Source organism: Gadus macrocephalus, chromosome 4 (genome assembly GCF_031168955.1).
Source record: "Gadus macrocephalus chromosome 4, ASM3116895v1".
Lineage (NCBI taxonomy): Eukaryota > Metazoa > Chordata > Actinopteri > Gadiformes > Gadidae > Gadus > Gadus macrocephalus.
The window spans coordinates 27,409,337-27,426,965 of record NC_082385.1 but is presented as its reverse complement, the minus strand read 5'-3'; the positions used below and the strand labels follow the sequence as shown (position 1 = coordinate 27,426,965).

General features: G+C 44.8%; 1 protein-coding gene across 2 annotated transcripts in view; it reads left to right on the top strand.

Annotated features, from left to right (window-relative positions):
• Positions 1-17,629, top strand: part of LOC132455179 (NACHT, LRR and PYD domains-containing protein 3-like) — a 39,521-nt gene that overhangs the window by 2,843 nt on the left and 19,049 nt on the right. The window contains exons 2-5 of one of the 2 annotated variants that reach the window (XM_060048968.1): positions 3,730-3,826; positions 4,390-4,457; positions 12,573-14,358; positions 15,824-15,997. In XM_060048968.1, the coding sequence (XP_059904951.1) occupies positions 3,744-3,826; positions 4,390-4,457; positions 12,573-14,358; positions 15,824-15,997 (2,111 nt within the window). In that variant the 5' untranslated portion in view covers positions 3,730-3,743. Of the gene's footprint in view, positions 1-3,729; positions 3,827-4,389; positions 4,458-10,682; positions 10,943-12,572; positions 14,359-15,823; positions 15,998-17,629 lie in introns of those variants that run through there. The other variant, XM_060048967.1, reaches the window with a different exon arrangement.

The following is a 17,629-nucleotide window of genomic DNA, read 5'->3' as shown; positions in this document are numbered from 1 at the left end:
ACCAACTCAACGCGAAAAGCCCCCAGCTTGTGCAGAATGCCGCTCCTAGACTCCTAACTGTGTACGTGTTTGTGTGTGTCAGTGTGTGCGCGTGCGTGCTTGTGTGCGTGTCTGAGAGGTCTCAACCCTTCTCCTTCCCTGAAACACCTCTTGCTAGATGAGGTAACATCTCTTCCTCCCTGAGACGTTCAAACGAATTCCTCATCTGAACTTCAGTCTTTCTCAGTGAGCGGCAATGAAGCTCAATCTTTCTCTAGATCCACTTTAATCTATTACGGTACTAATAATCCAAACACAATATAAACGGTAGTAAACTGGTTATTCATTATTATATACTAGTAACTTAAAGACAGTATAAAGGGTAGTAAACTGGTTGTTCATTATTATATACTAATAATCCAAACACAATATAAACGGTAGTAAACTGGTTGTTCATTATTATATACTAATAATCCAAACACAATATAAACGGTAGTAGCCTAAACTGTTATAAATGTAAGGGAAGAGTCAGTGTTCCCACAACAAGTCAATCAGGAAAATAAAAACTGATTCAATGTATTAATTATTACAAATAATGAGCAACCAGTTTTACTACCCTTTATACTGTCTTTAAGTTACTAGTATATAATAATGAACAACCAGTTTACTACTGTTTATATTGTCTTTATGTTACTAGTATATAATAATGAACAACGAGTTTACTACTGTTTATATTGTCTTTAGGTTACTGGTATATAATAATGAACAACGAGTTTACTAATGTTTATATTGTCTTTAGGTTAATGATCTCATCGCTTATCAATTAAAGACAGTTTACTTTAGAGAATACAACGTAAGTTAATGTTTCACTGTTGTGCTTTACTAACCTGTGGTAAATTGAACATTGAGTTCAATATTGAAGTGCTTTGTTTGTCTTGATGCTGAAAAGACGGAGGAGACATAAGTCCTTTGAATGTCCTGATATTTAAGTCACAAGTTAAAGTTTGAGAGAGAGAGAGAGAGAGAGAGAGAGAGAGAGAGAGAGAGAGAGAGAGAGAGAGAGAGAGAGAGAGAGAGAGAGAGAGAGAGAGAGAGAGAGAGAGAGAGAGAGAGAGAGCCTCTGATAAGACAAGGTTGGGTAACAATTCAACAATTCATGGATTAAAAAAAACAGTGTTCACGGTTGATGAATTACCCCCTCAGACGTTGTGTATCCGTAGCCGGTTTTAGTTTGTTTGAACCCTTTATTATTTATGTGGTATGGTTGTTTTCATCATAAGTTATGTAACCACACAGTGTTTCTGCACAGTTTCGGACCGGGGACCTTTCACATGCGAGGCTGACGTGATAACCACTACTCTGCGGGAACTTCAGAGCGTTAGTTATAATTTTGCTGGGGTAGCCCTAATGAGGGGAAAGACTACTTAAAGTTACTCGATAATTACACGCAAGATACAACTTTTTAGTCCATGTTTACTGAGGCTGCTCTTGTTTGTATGTTTCTTTATTGAATACATTGTGTTTTTGAAACAAGGTCAAGTTTTTTGTGTTTAGAGCCTGCTGTTAAGAACATAGACATAGTAAAGCTCGGGAGTTGAGAGAATGGATATGTAGGATAATATATTAACTATGCCACTTTGTGATGTTGATGGATTGCAAGATTCCAGAAATGTACAGGTATAGGGAAGGAAGAGAGAGAGAGAGAGAGAGAGAGAGAGAGAGAGAGAGAGAGAGAGAGAGAGAGAGAGAGAGAGAGAGAGAGAGAGAGAGAGAGAGAGAGAGAGAGAGGGAGAGGGAGAGAGAGAGAGAGAGAGAGAGAGAGAGAGAGAGAGAGAGAGAGAGAGAGAGAGAGAGAGAGAGAGGGAGAGGGAGAGGGAGAAAGAGAGAGAGAGGAAGAGAGAGAGAAATTGAACACTGGATTCGATATTCAAGTGATTTGTTTGTCTTGATGCTTCTCAAAATTTAAAGAAGGACGTGACAGAAGTCCTTTGAATGTGCTGATATTTAAATCACAAGTTCAATATGTGCACATAGCGACTGGGGATTAAGTTTTATAGATCCTCCTTGTAATAATAATAATAATAATACATTTAATTTAGAGGCGCCTTTCAAGACACCCAAGGTCACCTTACAGAGCATATAGTCATCATAAATCGTTTAAAGAATAAATAAATTGTGAAAAAAAAAAAAAAAATAATAATAATTAAAAAAAAAAGACAAAACAAAACAAACAAACAATCAAAACAGTGATCAGTTAGACGTTGTGTGCGAGTTTGAACAGGTGAGTTTTGAGTTGTGACTTGAAGGTTGTAATGGTGTCTGACTGTTTTATGTGTGGGGGGAGGGAGTTCCAGAGCCTGGGTGCTGAACAGCCGAATGACCGGGCACCCATTGTAGTGAGTCGTGATGTGGGGATACATAGTAGTCCAGCAGAGGTTGAGCGGAGGGAGCGGGAGGGAGTGTATTCTTGGAGGAGGTCGCAGAGGTAACTGGGGGCTAGGTTGTGGAGAGCTTTGTAGGTGAGGAGTAGGGTTTTGTATTGGATGCGGTAGTGTACTGGGAGCCAGTGAAGTTGGATGAGGACAGGGGTGATGTGGTCAGACGATTTGGTGCGGGTGATGATCCGGGCGGCTGAGTTCTGAATGATCTGCAGTCTGTTGATGAGTTTGGTGGGGAGTCCGGTGAGGAGGGCGTTGCAGTAGTCTATGCGTGATGTGACAAATGAGTGAACTAGGATTTCAGTGCTGGATTGGGTCAGTGATGGGCGGAGTCTGGCGATGTTGCGGAGGTGGAAGAATGCAGTCCGGGTGATGTTGTGAATATGGGGTGCGAATGAGAGGGTGTTGTCCAGGATGACGCCGAGGCTCTTGACTTTGGAGGAGAAGGGTACTGGGAATCCATCAATGATTATGAGTGGAGCTGGGGTGTGTTGTGATTTTGTGAGGGTGGATTTGGATCCGATGAGCAGGGCCTCTGACTTGTTTCCACTGAGTTTCAGGAAGTTCCTGCTCAACCAGCTCCGGATCTCTTCCAGGCACGTGATGAGGGAGGTGGGGGGGGGGATGGTAGCGGTGGGTTTGGTGGAGATGTAGACCTGTGTGTCGTCAGCGTAGCAATGAAAATGGACCCCATGGTGACGGAGGAGTGTGCCCAGCGGGAGGAGGTAATATGTGAACAGGAGTGGACCCAAGACTGACCCCTGGGGGACACCCAGTGAGGCACCTGAACACCCAGACTTGTGGTTGCTTAGTTGAACAGATAGTAGCCTGTTGCTGGACTGTACCACTTTCACAGGGGGGTTCCTGTGGCTTAAACCACAGCTGGGGCCATATAGGGAGAGAAAGAGACTCGTTGGTCATAAGAGGGTACCCTATTGATGTGTTGAGCTTCACCAGTTAATTTTTATGGGATCTGTGGTTTAGTAAAGTGACAGAATTCAGACTTGGTTCCAGTGGAGAAAAAACGTTCTTTACTTTTAATTGTTCCGCTATGTATTTTTTAAGTCTATTCTATATATTTTTTGTGTTGTAATTTAAGCAAAGTTACAGTCTCCAAGGTGATTAATTCTCATCTTTCAGTTCTCATCTGCTGTACACATCTGTACTGTAGTGAGGGCAGTGTGGTTATGTTGTGTCGTGGGGTTCATATTTATGATCTATGACGTCCATAATGCTTTAGTGTGACACGGTCACAATGATCTTCTCTCTCAATAAACAGATAAAGTTCAGAAGGAGTTGTGTTTGTGTCCAGGTCTCCAGTCTACTATGGATGAGGAGAGAGAGGAGGGGGCTCCTACCTCTAAAACCCCTTTGCCTGGGGAACATGGCTGCCAGAGCAAAGCTAAGAGGTAAGAGGAGTATCTCTCTGTCTGTGACTGTTGTCCATCTCAGCACTCAGCAGTGATAGATCATGACTCCATAAGTAGTCTGAGTAAAAGATGTGTGTGTTGTGTTGAAGCCCAGAGCAGCAGGAGAGGGCAGACTCCCCCGGACCCAACAATCGTATGAATGAAATTAATATTAAGACGACTTTTAGCAGATTTTACAGGTTAAATATCTTTCAAACAGCCCAATTATTGAATCAGTTTGAATTTATCTTTGGAGGTGAAGTGATTTGTTGAAATACTGACTGACTGCTCTATTTTCTGTGTTAGCTGAAACGCATTGTGAATAAACACTCTATGCACAGTATAAAGGGTACTTAGTGTGTTTTTAGGTCAGCATGTACGTAAGTGCTTAAATACCATAATAACTTTTTCTGCCCCCCCCCCCATTCAATTTCCATTTCAATAAGATGATAAGGATTATTGAAATCAAAAGTCTTGAGAAAGTAGTTGAGTAGCCCCACAATAAATGATCAAATGAAATGACATCCACAAATCCTAACTTCCATATGGTTCTTGTTTTTCAGAAGGAGGCAGGAGAGGGCAGACTCCCCTGGACCCAGCTGTGTCTCCATGAAGAGTGACAGCTCTATGGGTATACCTCCTAACCTTAAAGTTGGACGCCCCTCCAGAAAGGAGACGTAGCAGTTTCAAACTGACAATAAATACAGACCGGTTGGTTGTTATAAGACTCTACTGATACTGATGTTTACAGGTCAGGAAAAAACAATAGATTGTGTGTGTGTGTGTGTGTGTGTGTGTGTGTGTGTGTGTGTGTGTGTGTGTGTGTGTGTGTGTGTGTTTTCTCCGCAGACACCAGTGTGTGTCTGTGCGTACGGGCGCGTGTGTGGGGGTCACGGGTGAAGCACCTCTCGATGCCAATGTTGCTTTTGAAAAAACCTAAACAACCGCACCCGTCGTAACTGCCGGCGTTAATGTAGTCAGTTGCTGAGATGTTCTTCAAACTTGTTTTAATCATGTGCGCCGTGTCGGCGTACTTGTTATAATCAGGTGCACCGTGTCGGCGTTAAGGCAAGGCAAGGCAAGGCAATTTATTTATATAGCGCATTTCATACTCCAGGTAGACAGTGATCACAGTGCGAGCCGGGGCCGACTCTTGTGAGTTATTTTGCAGCTGAAGTGATGTGGAGAGCAGGTTTGTGAGATTCACTTTGCGAGCTGTGCGCGTCATAGTCCTTCTGTGTCCGATCATCACGGGGATGTTCGACGATAAGGGAACGTGTCTCTGAGAGAAACGGTGGGAGGCGCTAGTGGCAAAGGTTTGGGACAGTAGGGGGCGGTGGAGGCTGCAGGCTGCGGTGGCTGCAGGCTGCGGTGGGGTCGCAGACTGCGGAAATGGCTGGGTGACCGACGGGGGTGCTTACAAATATGAGCACACGCAACTTCATTTTTCACAGTAAGCAGAAGGGGGGGCTGGGGATAACAGACATTGAATGGACCTATATTTCCACACGCCTTGCCCATTTCTTAAACATGCTTAACAGCGACGATCAGGCAGTCAGAGAGATCTCGCTGGAGATTTTAACCATGCAAATCCAAAAACTGTCCTTCCAAATTCTACCAGCATGTCAATTTCCCTACAAGAGGAGAAAACACTTTGGACCAAGTTTTCACTTCACACAAGGGAGCATACAAGGCCTCCCCTCTCCCCCACATCGGACTCTCTGATCACATCACTGTGATGCTAATCCCAGCATACAGACCAAGAGTAAAAATCACCAAGCCGGTCCGGAAACAGGTACGTGTGTGGCCAGAGGGGGCCACCTCTGCTCTTCAGGAATGTTTTGCAACAACAGACTGGGAAATGTTTAAACAAGCAGCCACATACAACAGCCACACTGACATTAATGAATACACAGACACTGTTACCGCTTACATCAGTAAGTGCATTGATGATGTGACCCACACAAAGACCATCGTCACTCGGGCTAACCAGAAGCCATGGCTGACAGGGGATGTCCATCGGCTGCTGAGGGCCAGAGACAACGCCTTCAAAGCTGGGGAGGAAACTGGCCTGAGAACAGCAAGAGCCAACCTGTCCCGTGGCATCAGGAAAGCAAAACAGGACTATACAAAAAAGTTAATCTGCCACTTTAAAGACAACAGAGACACGCGGAGCCTGTGGAAGGGCATTCGGACCATCACGGACTACAAGCCCGCGCCACAGATCTGCGATGACAACATCTCTCTGCTCAACAACCTCAACAGCTTCTTTGCACGGTTCGAAGCAACTAACAACACAAGCCCAAAGAAAACTCCACCCCCTCCCCACGATCAGGCTCTGTGCCTGTCCGCTGCCAGTGTGAAGAGGATATTCGCCACTATCAATCCATGGAAAGCAACAGGCCCAGACAACATTCCAGGCCGGGTGTTGAAGGACCTGAGGAGTTAAAGAATGTCTTCACTGACGTCTTTAACATTTCTTTGAGGCAAGCTGTAGTTCCGTCACATTTCAAGGCCACTATCATCATACCTGTGTCAAGGAAACCTGCTCCATCCTGCTTCAATGACTACTATGGCGACACATTAGTGCCATAATTCACTAATGTGATAAAAGATGCATTCGGGCGTATTATATTATTCCCCACGCGTAGATATTAACTGCGAGCGCGCAAATGATCTCTGCGCGCGCGCAAATTACCTCTGCGCGCGCAAAACAGCCTCTCGCGCGTGCAAATTACCTCAGCGCGCGCAAAACAGCCTCTCGCGAAAGATGTTTTTACGCTCGCTCGAATTAAATTTTGGCACTATGGGGGAGGGAACCAAGGCAGGGCGGGCTTTCCTATGATTGGCCGTTTCTGAAGCGCGATATTTGATTGACAGCCCTCCTCTCATTCAATTCTGAATTGTACAGTAAATGGCTGAAACGATAGTTACGTATTGTAACTCCAGATTCTATGAGTATAGGCGCAGCCTTTTAAGTGTCGGCCTCATTGTCCTTTAAATAGCTGAAGAAAAGCTGTTTATTGGGAGCAGAACGTCTGCCGGCGCCCGACTATATCTGCGAAAGGCAGACGTCGTTGAGGCACGCCGCACGCGGACGTAATTGAGGCCCACGCTGTTGGTGGTCGGGGATTACACATTTTTCAGTGCTACGGCTCACGCCTAGGGATAACCCAATAGCGATAGCCTTAAAAGGCTGTGCCTATACTCATAGAATCTAGAGTTACAATACGTAACTATCGTTTCAGCCATTTACTGTACAATTCAGAATTGAATGAGAGGAAATGGTAAAAATGGTAAATGGTCTGCATTTATATAGCGCTTTTATCTGTAACCAGTGGCCACCCAAAGCGCTTTACAATATTGCCACACAATCACCCATTCATACACCGACAGCGGAGTCAGCCATGCAAGGCGACAGCCAGCTCGTCGGGAGCAGTTAGGGTTAGGTGCCTTGCTCAGGGACACCTCGACACACGCTAGGAGGAGCCGGGGATCGAACTAGCAACCTTGCGGTTACCAGCCAACCCACTCTACCTCCTGAGCTAGTGCCGCCCGTAGGCTGAGGAGGGCTGTCAATCAAATATCGCGCTTCAGAAACGGCCAATCATAGGAAAGCCTGCCCTGCCTTGGTTCCCTCCCCCATAGTGCCAAAATTAAATTCGAGCGAGCGTAAAAACATCTTTCGCAAGAGGCTGTTACGTGCGAGAGGCTGTTTTGCGCGCGCTGAGGTCATTTGCGCTCGCGAGAGGCTGTTTTGCGCGCGCAGAGGTAATTTGCGCGCACGCAGAGATCATTTGCGCGCTCGCAGTTAATATCTACGCGTGTGGAATAATATAATACGCCCGAATGCATCTTTGATCACATTAGTGAATTATGGCACTAATGTGTCGCCATAGACTACCGACCCGTTGCACTGACCCCCATCGTGTTGAAGTGTTTTGAACGGCTAGTTATGTCACACATCAAGTCCTCCCTCCCAGCCACCCTAGACCCCTACCAGTTTGCTTATCGAGCCAAACGGTCCACCGAGGATGCGATCTGCTCTGCTCTCCACCCTGCCCTCACCCACCTGGACACAACAGACTCATGCGTCAGAATGCTTAGTTCCGCATTCAACACCATCATCCCACAACAATTTATCTGTAAACTGGTCCAGCTGAGGCTCAGCACCTCGCTTTACAACTGGGTGCTGGACTTCCTCAGCGAGAGGCCACAGACAGTACGGATCGGCAATAACACCTCGAGCAGCATCACACTCAGCACTGGGGCCCCCCAAGGCTGTGTGCTCTCGCCCCTGCTCTTCACCCTGCTGACTCACGACTGCACACCAACCTACAGCACCAATCACATGGTGAAGTTTTCGGATGATACCACTCTGGTGGGTCTCATCACTAAGAACGATGAGACCAGCTATAGGAAGGAGGTCAACCTTCTGACCATGTGGTGCAGCAACAACAACCTCCTGCTGAATGTCAGCAAAACTAAGGAGATTGTTGTTGACTTCAGGAGACGCCACACTGAGCACCCACCACTGATCATCGATGGTGCGGCAGTGGAGCGAGTGAGTGGCCCAAAATTCCTGGGGGTGTACATCAGCGACGACCTCTCCTGGACCACCAACACTGCATCACTGTCGAAGAAAGCCCATCAGCGCCTCTACTTCCTCCGAAAATTGAAGCAAGCACGAGCCCCCCCCATCAATCATGTGCACATTCTACCGAGGCACCATTGAGAGCATCCTGTTCAGCTGCATCACCGTGTGGGGCGGGAGCTGCGCTGAATACAGCAGGAAAGCCCCGCAGCGCGTGGTTAACACGGCTGCAAAGATCATCGGTGCCCCACTCCCCTCCATGCAACACACATACAGCACTCGCCTCACCCGCAAAGCGACCAGGATTGTGAGCGAGGCCAGCCATCCCGCTCACAGTCTGTTCACCCTCCTGCCCTCTGGAAGTAGGTATCGGAGCCTGCATGCCCGCACCACCAGACTCAAAAACAGCTTCATCCACCAGGCTGTCAGGAAACTAAATTCTCTCCCCTCTCTCCCCTCAGCCACATCAACAGGGCTGTCAGTAAGCTGAAATACCCCCCCCCCCTGTTTTCTGCCTTGCTACACTGTGGACTAACTGTCTTTGCACCATTACTATTACTATTATTATTTTTTATTTATTTATCTACTTAAAAAAATGCACTACTAAATGACTTTTTGCTGCCAGTATTGACTGCCTCTTTGCACAATTATTTTTACTTATTTTATTCATACAGAACTCCTATATTTTATATGTCATTGTCTATCTTGTCTATTTTTAGTGTTGTCTCGTATATTTGTGTTTGTGCCTGTGCACTTTTTATATGTTCACCGCGGGATAGGGGGAAACGTTTTCTCGATTCCCTCACATATCTTGTACATGTGAAGTGTTGACAATAAAGCTGACTTTGACTTTGACTTTGAAAACGAGCGACCTCCCCAGCTTCTTTGAGTTTAAAAAGAAGCCCAGTGGTATACTGGACAACAATGCGCCAGGATTTGGTGTAAACTCTGACTGGCCCGATCTGAACGACCTGTGTGACTGGACTGGTGTTTCCCTGGTGTTGAAAAGAGTGGACAACAAGACGGTGAGCGTCTCCAAGTCTGTGATCACGGACCTGTCAATAAATGTTTACAGTGAGCCGTGACGGAACATCAAGCGTGCTCCCCACCATCGGCACGCGCGCGCACCTTCCAACGCTCAGAGAGCAAGAGAGAAAGGAGCGCTGGACAGGACTGAGGCTGCAAGGGAAGCTTGCCTGCTTCCAGTCAGCTGATCACTCTGTGTCCCATTCGATTGTAAAAAATGCAGCTATCGATGAGGATATCCTAATTTTTACGGTAAAGGCACGCCTCCAGGTGCTGCCAACTAAACTGATTCTGTCCATCTGGTATCCCAATAATCATGACTCTCACTGTCTACACCATGGACAGTGTCAGACCATAAAGTCAATATCCCACATCTTAAACGGCTGTAATGTTTACCAAGGACTATACATAGCCAGGCATGACCGAATTGTTGACATTATCACCAAAGATGTGTCACCCATGTTTGATTCCTCTGTTTTGTTCTACAAACATTCATGTGTGAAACCAGAAATGTTTCAATGCAATGACCCCCATGTATTTCAAGGTATAACAGCAAATACATCAGATGTCATTGTGATTGATGAGAATAGCAGCGAGGTTTTCCTATGGGAAGTTGGTTGCACTTTCAACTCAAGTTTAGAGGAAGCTTTCCTTACTAAACAAGTTAAGTACCAACCATTAGTGCAAGCTATTATACGTTTAGGCTATAAATGCCAGCTCATCGTTTTTATTTTCGGCAGCCTAGGTCATGTCCACAGGCTGGTGGTCAGAGGCTTGAGAATTATGAGGTTGTCCAAATGTAAAGCAAAGCAGCTTGCAACATATTGCTCAATCTCCTCCATTATAGGCAGCCGAGATATTTGGAGGAGGAGGTGTTTTCTGTACCCATAGATTTTCTCTGTCTGTTAACAGAGTGTGTGCAACCAACGTTGATTGAATAAGCTTGTACGTATTGTCTATTCTGTGCATGTTTGACTCAAGTACTGCAACATGATGTTTAGAGGATGTAGGGCATCAAAAGCAACTGAAAATATTTGTGCCCTTGCAATGTATTTTATAAATGCGGACACAAATAAAGACATTGAAATGTGTGTGTTTGTGTGTTTTCTCCACAGACACCAGAGGTCAAAGGTTACATCAACCAGAGCTGATCAAGGTCTGTAAATGTCCACCAAGTTGTTGGACTTTAGCTCTACATGAACATTAGAAAGCATCTCTTGTCCTCAGTTAGTTCAGAGTAAAGTTCTCCTTGATGTTTGTTTTGTTCCAGAGGGCTGAGGAGAACGCACACGCTTTTCTAGACAAGGAGCTGAAGAAGCTTTGGAGGGATCTCTTCCCAGATTACCCACAAGGCTCAGAGAGTCAGAGGCAGGAGGAGGAGGTGGATGGTAAGAACGAGGAGCAGAGGAGGCGCGCCATTGAGGGAGTGGTGGACATCACAATGCTTTGCCTGATGGACATGGACCAGAAGGGACTGGCCGACACACTGCGGAGTGGTAAGAGACTCATTTTGAAGAGCAGTAGGAGATTATTATTTGTTCTGTTCAGACTAAATGCAATAATGTGAGACTTTCAATCATTTCAAACTTCAATTCGGAGACAATCTTTACTCTTTGCGGTTAAATGGTTTTGTGGTGGGAATTCCGGAACCACGTCAATCTTAACTCTCTAAACTGACCAAACTGGGTAGAATTAAGAGTCATCCGAACTTATTATGGTCACACATTTGTTTGTCATACATTTGGGTAATAATAACATTCAACAATCATGCAACAGACAAAAAAACATATAATACAATGATCCAATGGATGGGATAACAGCCTGTGTCGCTCCAAGAGCTGCGCAAGCTGAAGTCAGACGCATTGTCTAATGCGAGGACTTCTTATACCGTGGCACAGGTTTCAGAAATGCTGAGATCAGCTCTGCTCCACACATGATGTTAATGTCCTTGATGAGAATACAGGAAACTCTGTCCTTAGGTATACATTATTGATTTGCTCATTGACCATTAGAATGTGGGGTCTCATAGTTGTGACCTCTCAGTAAGACCCATTTCAGTTTGATCCAGACATGTAGGGTTACTGTTGGGGTATCATGTTAAGTGGTTTGATTGAGATATTTAGGGTCATAGTGGGTGTATTAGGTTCAATGGTTTGATCCAGATATGTAGGATTATAGTGGGGGTATCATGTTAGGTGGTTTGATCCAGATATTTAGCGTTATAGTGGGTGCATTAGGTTCTATGGTTTGATCCAGATATGTAGGATTATTGTGGGGGTATCAGGTTAAATTATTTGATCCAGATATGTAGGGTTATATGGGGTATCAGTTTAAATGATTTGATCCAGATATGTTGGGTTATAGTGGGGGTATCAGGTTAAATGGTTTGATCCAGATGTGTAGGGATAGTGTGGGGGAATCAAAACACATGTGTTCCCACTGGCCTGCTCACTGTAATGACCCCCTACTGTGGGTTCTCCTCGTAACCCCGTTGTGCTGCTGTTCTTACCCCCTCCTTCCTGGGTCTCCTCACTGCTGTTCTCCCCCCTCCTACCTGGGTCTCCTCACTGCTGCTCTTACCCCCTCCTACCTGGGTCTCCTCACTGCTGGTCTTACCCCCTCCTTCCTGGGTCTCCTCACTGTTCTTACCCCCTCCTATTTGGGTCTTATGTCTTGTTTTGATCATGCTGTTGGCCATGCAGCTCTTGCTGTTTTTGACTCTAGATTGTTTTATGAATTGTAAGGCGACCTTAGGTGTCATGAAAGGCGCCTTGAAATACAATTGAATATTCTTATTATTATTATTATTATTAATATTAATAATAAACATAAACTGTAGATCAACAGCAGAATAACTCAGTGGAAGAGGTGCAACACTATCTTGTTATATTAGCCATTTTACACCAATTCACTATCATTATTACTATCATTAGACAATCATATTGCTGTTACGAAATAGTCCTAAACATTTAGAATCCATAACATGTCTTTGTCATGACCATCTTCTCCGACCACAAGTAATGAAGCCACTAAATATCATGAAGTTGATCATTAAACAGGAAAAATTGACATGTTCCCACTGATGCCACCATCCACTAATTGATGGCTTCTGTTTTTCTCATTTAGGATCTGCTGCTGTCGAGTGCCAACATATAATCAAGTCTAATTTGAAGAGGAAGTTCTGGTGTATGTTTGAGGGAATCCCTAAAGCAGGACTTTCAACACCTCTGAATGAGTTCTACACAGAGATCATCATCACAAAGAGAGGCAGCGGAGAGGTCAACCAGGAACATGAGATCAGACAGATTGAAACAGCTTCCAGGAAACCAGTCAAGGAGGAAACACCGATCAAATGTGGAGACATCTTTAAACCCCTACCTGGACAAGATAAACCAATCAGGACAATAATGACAACTGGAGTGGCCGGCATTGGTAAAACCGTCTTGACACACAAGTTCACTCTGGACTGGGCTGAAGGCAAAGCCAACCACGACATACACTTCACATTTCTCCTCACTTTCAGAGAGCTGAATTTACTGAAAGGGAAAGAGTTTAGCTTGGTGGAACTTCTTCATCACTTATTTATTGAGACCAAAGAAGCAGGAATCTGCAGATACGACCGGTTCCAAGTTGTCTTCATCTTGGATGGATTGGATCAGTGTCTACTTCCTCTGGACTTTCAATACACACCGTTCTGGACTGATGTCACAAAGTCCACCTCGGTGGAGGTGCTGCTGACAAACCTCATCAGGGGCGTCCTGCTTCCCTCTGCTCACATCTGGATAACCACACGCCCTGCGGCACTCTATCAGATCCCTGCCGAGTATGTTGACGTGATGACAGAGGTCAGAGGATTCACCGACCCACAGAAGGAGGAGTACTTCAGGAAGAGATTCAGAGAGGAGACACTGGCCAGCACAATCATCTCCCACGTCAAGAAATCAAGAAGCCTCCACATCATGTGTCACATCCCAGTCTTCTGTTGGATCACTGCTACAGTTCTGGAGGACATCATCAAAACATCCCAGATAGGAGAAGAGACTCCCAAAGCCGTGACTCAGATATACTGCCGCTTCCTGAGGGTTCAGTCCATGCAGGGGGACAGGAAGTATCGTTTGACAGCTGAAACAGATCCACACTGGAGTTCACAGAGCAGGCACATCATTGTTTTACTGGGAAAACTGGCTTTTAACCAGCTGGAGAGTGGCAATCGGATCTTCTACGAGAAAGACCTGGCAGAGTGTAAAGAATATAGCCACGAAGCCTCAGTGTACTCAGGATTGATCACCCAGATCGACACCAAGTGTGTGCTGTACCAGGACAAGGAGTTCTGCTTTGTCCATCTGAGCCTCCAGGAGTTTCTGGCTGCCCTTTATGTATTGTGGTCCTTCATCCATACTGGTGTCAATCTGCTCTTAGAAGAACAACCAACCTCCGGTGATGATAAACTCCTCCTCCTCTACCAGAGTGCTGTGGATAAGGCCTTAGAGAGTAAGAACGGACACCTGGACTTGTTCCTCCGCTTCCTCCTGGGCCTCACTCTGGAGCCCAATCAGATTCTCCTACAAGATCTGCTGAGACAGACAGTAGCTAGTAGCTCGCATACCAACAAGGAAACCGTGTCTTACATCAAGGGCAAGATAGGTGGAGATCTCTCTCTAGAGAGAAGCATCAATCTGTTCCACTGTCTGAATGAGTTGAATGACCGTTCTCTAGTGGAGGACATCCAACAGTCCCTGACATCAGGAAGTCTCTTCGAAACACATGTCTCTCCTGCTCAGTGGTCAACTTTGGTCTTCATCTTACTGTCATCAGAAGAGGAGCTGGATGTGTTTCACCTGAAGGAATACTCTGCTTCAGAGGAGGGACTTCTGAGGCTGCTGCCAGTGGTCAAAGCGTCCAAAACATCTCTGTAAGTTAACTAATAATATGCAAATCCTGGTGTGTTCCTAGTGGGTATACGGCGTAAACCTGTGTATCACGTAGACTACACCACTGCTAATAATAACATATATCACAATATACAAAATATATAATATACAATAGTAGAATGTAAAATTTATGATAACATAGAAAACATCTTTCGAGGTTACCTTATGACATGTATCTCAATATACACAATGTTATATTGCGTAACCAGGTTGAAAAGTCAAACTCAAAAGCTCTATTTATTATAAAATAAGGAAAGCCAAGAATTTATATTGTTGTAACATTATTTATTAATAGTTGTATTTGTATTTAAATCTGCAGCTATATGTATGATAAGTTATTATTGATTTGAGGGATACAATGATAAATATACGTTAATTAGTAACAACCCACTATTTTAACCCAACCTAGTTCAGTAGTTTGGTTATATGGACGCTTTGGGTTTAACCAAGAGGATGTGTTGATAAAGAGACTTCAGGGTCATGTTGAGGAAGGGTGAGAGGTCACGAGTGAGTGGGAAAAGGAGAGAGAGGGAAGAGACAAAGGAGGAGAGTACTTTATTCACTGTTGAGATCGCCCAGCTAAATGATAGTAGCAGCGCTACCCGCAATCAAAGAATTATGATTGCGCAAGCTATGGGTGGCTAGATTGTTTATAGCAGGGGCTAATACATTTGGACGCAACAAATAATACAACACACAACACTATGATACGAATCAACCAATCAAATCACACAACAAGCAGCAACAGTCATCATCACTTACGCAAATGAAAAATATGATTTCAAAGTTCAGTTTTGTTACATATAAGTCAGTTTGATGTCTTCATATAATAATAAATATATATATATTATTATATTATTGTGGCGATCACGGCCTTGGTCGTCAAGTGCCACAACGGATCCTGGGAGAGTCAGCCAGCACGAGGCAGTCGTAGTTGTGGGCGAAGGATGTGTGTTTCAGGTGTGTGTATGTGTGGTGTGTTTACATTAAGTCTCTCTCACGTTCGTGCGGAGTATGAGCCACGAGAGTCGCAAACTCTCTCAACTTGGTGTCCCGTCTGGTCGTTCCTGTGTGCTCTCCACATTATTATTAAAAACATATTTTTTGGACTGGGTCTTTGGGAGGGGGGGCTTGGAGGGGGCTCAGCCTTTTTTCAGGGGGAGCTTAAGCCCCCGCTAGCCCCCCCCCCCCCCCTTGCGCCGCCGCAGGTTGTAACGCTAATATTCAAAACATCCTGTAGATGTACTATAACATGTATTACAATGCAATACATAAAATACATAATCCTACAATAAAAAGTCAATGTATTGACTAGTATATATTTGTTAAATTCATAAAACATCGCTAATTAAAGATTTCAACATAAGTCCTTCATTAAGTTAAAAGTAAAAGATCTAAGTTACTTTAATCACAATTCTCAACGTGTTCTGTTTATTGTGTGTGCAGGCTGAATGACTGTGGTCTGTCAGAGGAATGCTGTGAAGCTCTGGCCTCAGTTCTCAGCTCCAACTCCTCTAGTCTGAGAGAGCTTGACCTGAGTTCCAATGATCTGAAGGATTCAGGAGTGAAGCTGCTCTCTGCTGGAATGGGGAGTCCAGACTGTACACTGGAAACTCTCAGGTCAGTTTCACTCGGTCAAATGGTCAAACACTTACACCACAAGTTCCACATCAGAGGGCATTGAACAGATTTACCTCCAGAAAGTTAACTGGTCTGAATAAGTAAACAATGTCGTCTCAGGGCTCAAGACACATTCTGGCTACTATCTTTTTAATTTGGTGGCACCCTAACAAATGTCCACCCCTTTATTATACGTGAAAATGTCCTTGGTCACCTACCTGTGTCCATTCATGTGAACAGATACACTCACTTCAAATAAGTTTAAGTTAATGTTTTGAATGCATAGGGGCCAGAATGCATTTGAGCCGGAACACACGTGAATATGTTCTGGCACCTCCTTTGTCAAAAATAAAATTAAAATTAAAATGTAAAAATAACGAAATCCTGTTTTTGTCTCTACCATCCCCTCCCTCCTCCTCCTTTGCCTTGTCGGTCCATACATGAGGTCATGGGCGTTGCTAGAGCCCTTTTACTGTGGCACCTGCCCCAGTATAGATCTGCTGAGCACCAGTGTTGATCTGCTGTGCCCCAGTATTGATCTGCTGTGCCCCAGTATTGATCTGCTGTGCCTCAGTGTTGATCTGCTGTTCCCCAGTAAAATCTCACGTTTAAGTTTTAACATGCTCCATATTTGGAAGTGGATTCATTTAGATTGATATAACGGTAAAATAATGGTTACTTGTCTAATCGACAGTGTCAAAGCAACGCAGTTTAACCCAAAATACAAGCTGAGGCGTGCACCTTGTGGTCCGGGTCCTTTCACCGCGGCGCGCACATTACTGTCCGTGCACGGCAGTTTGCATGTCGTAGCCGGTGCACCGCGGCGCGCACGCAGCAATCTGTTGATCCTGCTTAATTTAATAGACTGATGGATAATTGCTGCTTGTGAAAACGATTGTTGCAGTGTAGTTATTTTTTTTAAATTTCCCACCCATGCGGTGCAGTGTTACATGTTCTGAAATTAAAATAAAAATGGATGTACGTGAAAGAAGAAGGGGCTTTATTGACAATTTCAACTTGTTTTGGGGGTGCAAATATATTTTCAGAGCAGATGGCCTACACCCAAACAGGTTAGGCTCAAAACTGTTAGGGGACAATCCTCTCTTCTCGCTCTCCCACATATCTACCCTGCCATGGTCTGACACACAGGCCACAGTCAGATCAAAGGTTGAGAAGAAGCGAGACTACAGCCTCCCCCACACGTCTTCTCTGCCACCATCCGACACATAGATAGCAGAAAGAACACAGACCTTGAAGAGAGACAACAGCCCGCCCAAAGCAATCGACATCGTCCCTTTCCCCATCGCTGATGCTGGCTTGGCGAGGAACGGCCACCCCCCTCCTCTGCACTCTACCCATCAACGATGACCTCATCGTGAGCCTCATCTCTCCCATAGCCACAACAACAGCTCCAGCTCCACTGTCTCCTCCCTTTGTGATTTTCCAGCTGAATTTAAGGAACTGGAATATGTTGGCATCAAACTTGTATTTGTGTCAATGATAGCATCACCACGTCATGGCCACAGAGTGATAACACCCAAGTCAGTGGAGGCTTCTATAAGACTACAGTTGAAGCAGTGCTTCACCAAAGAAAAGTAAAAGACATAAAAATAATAAAATCTGACAATAATC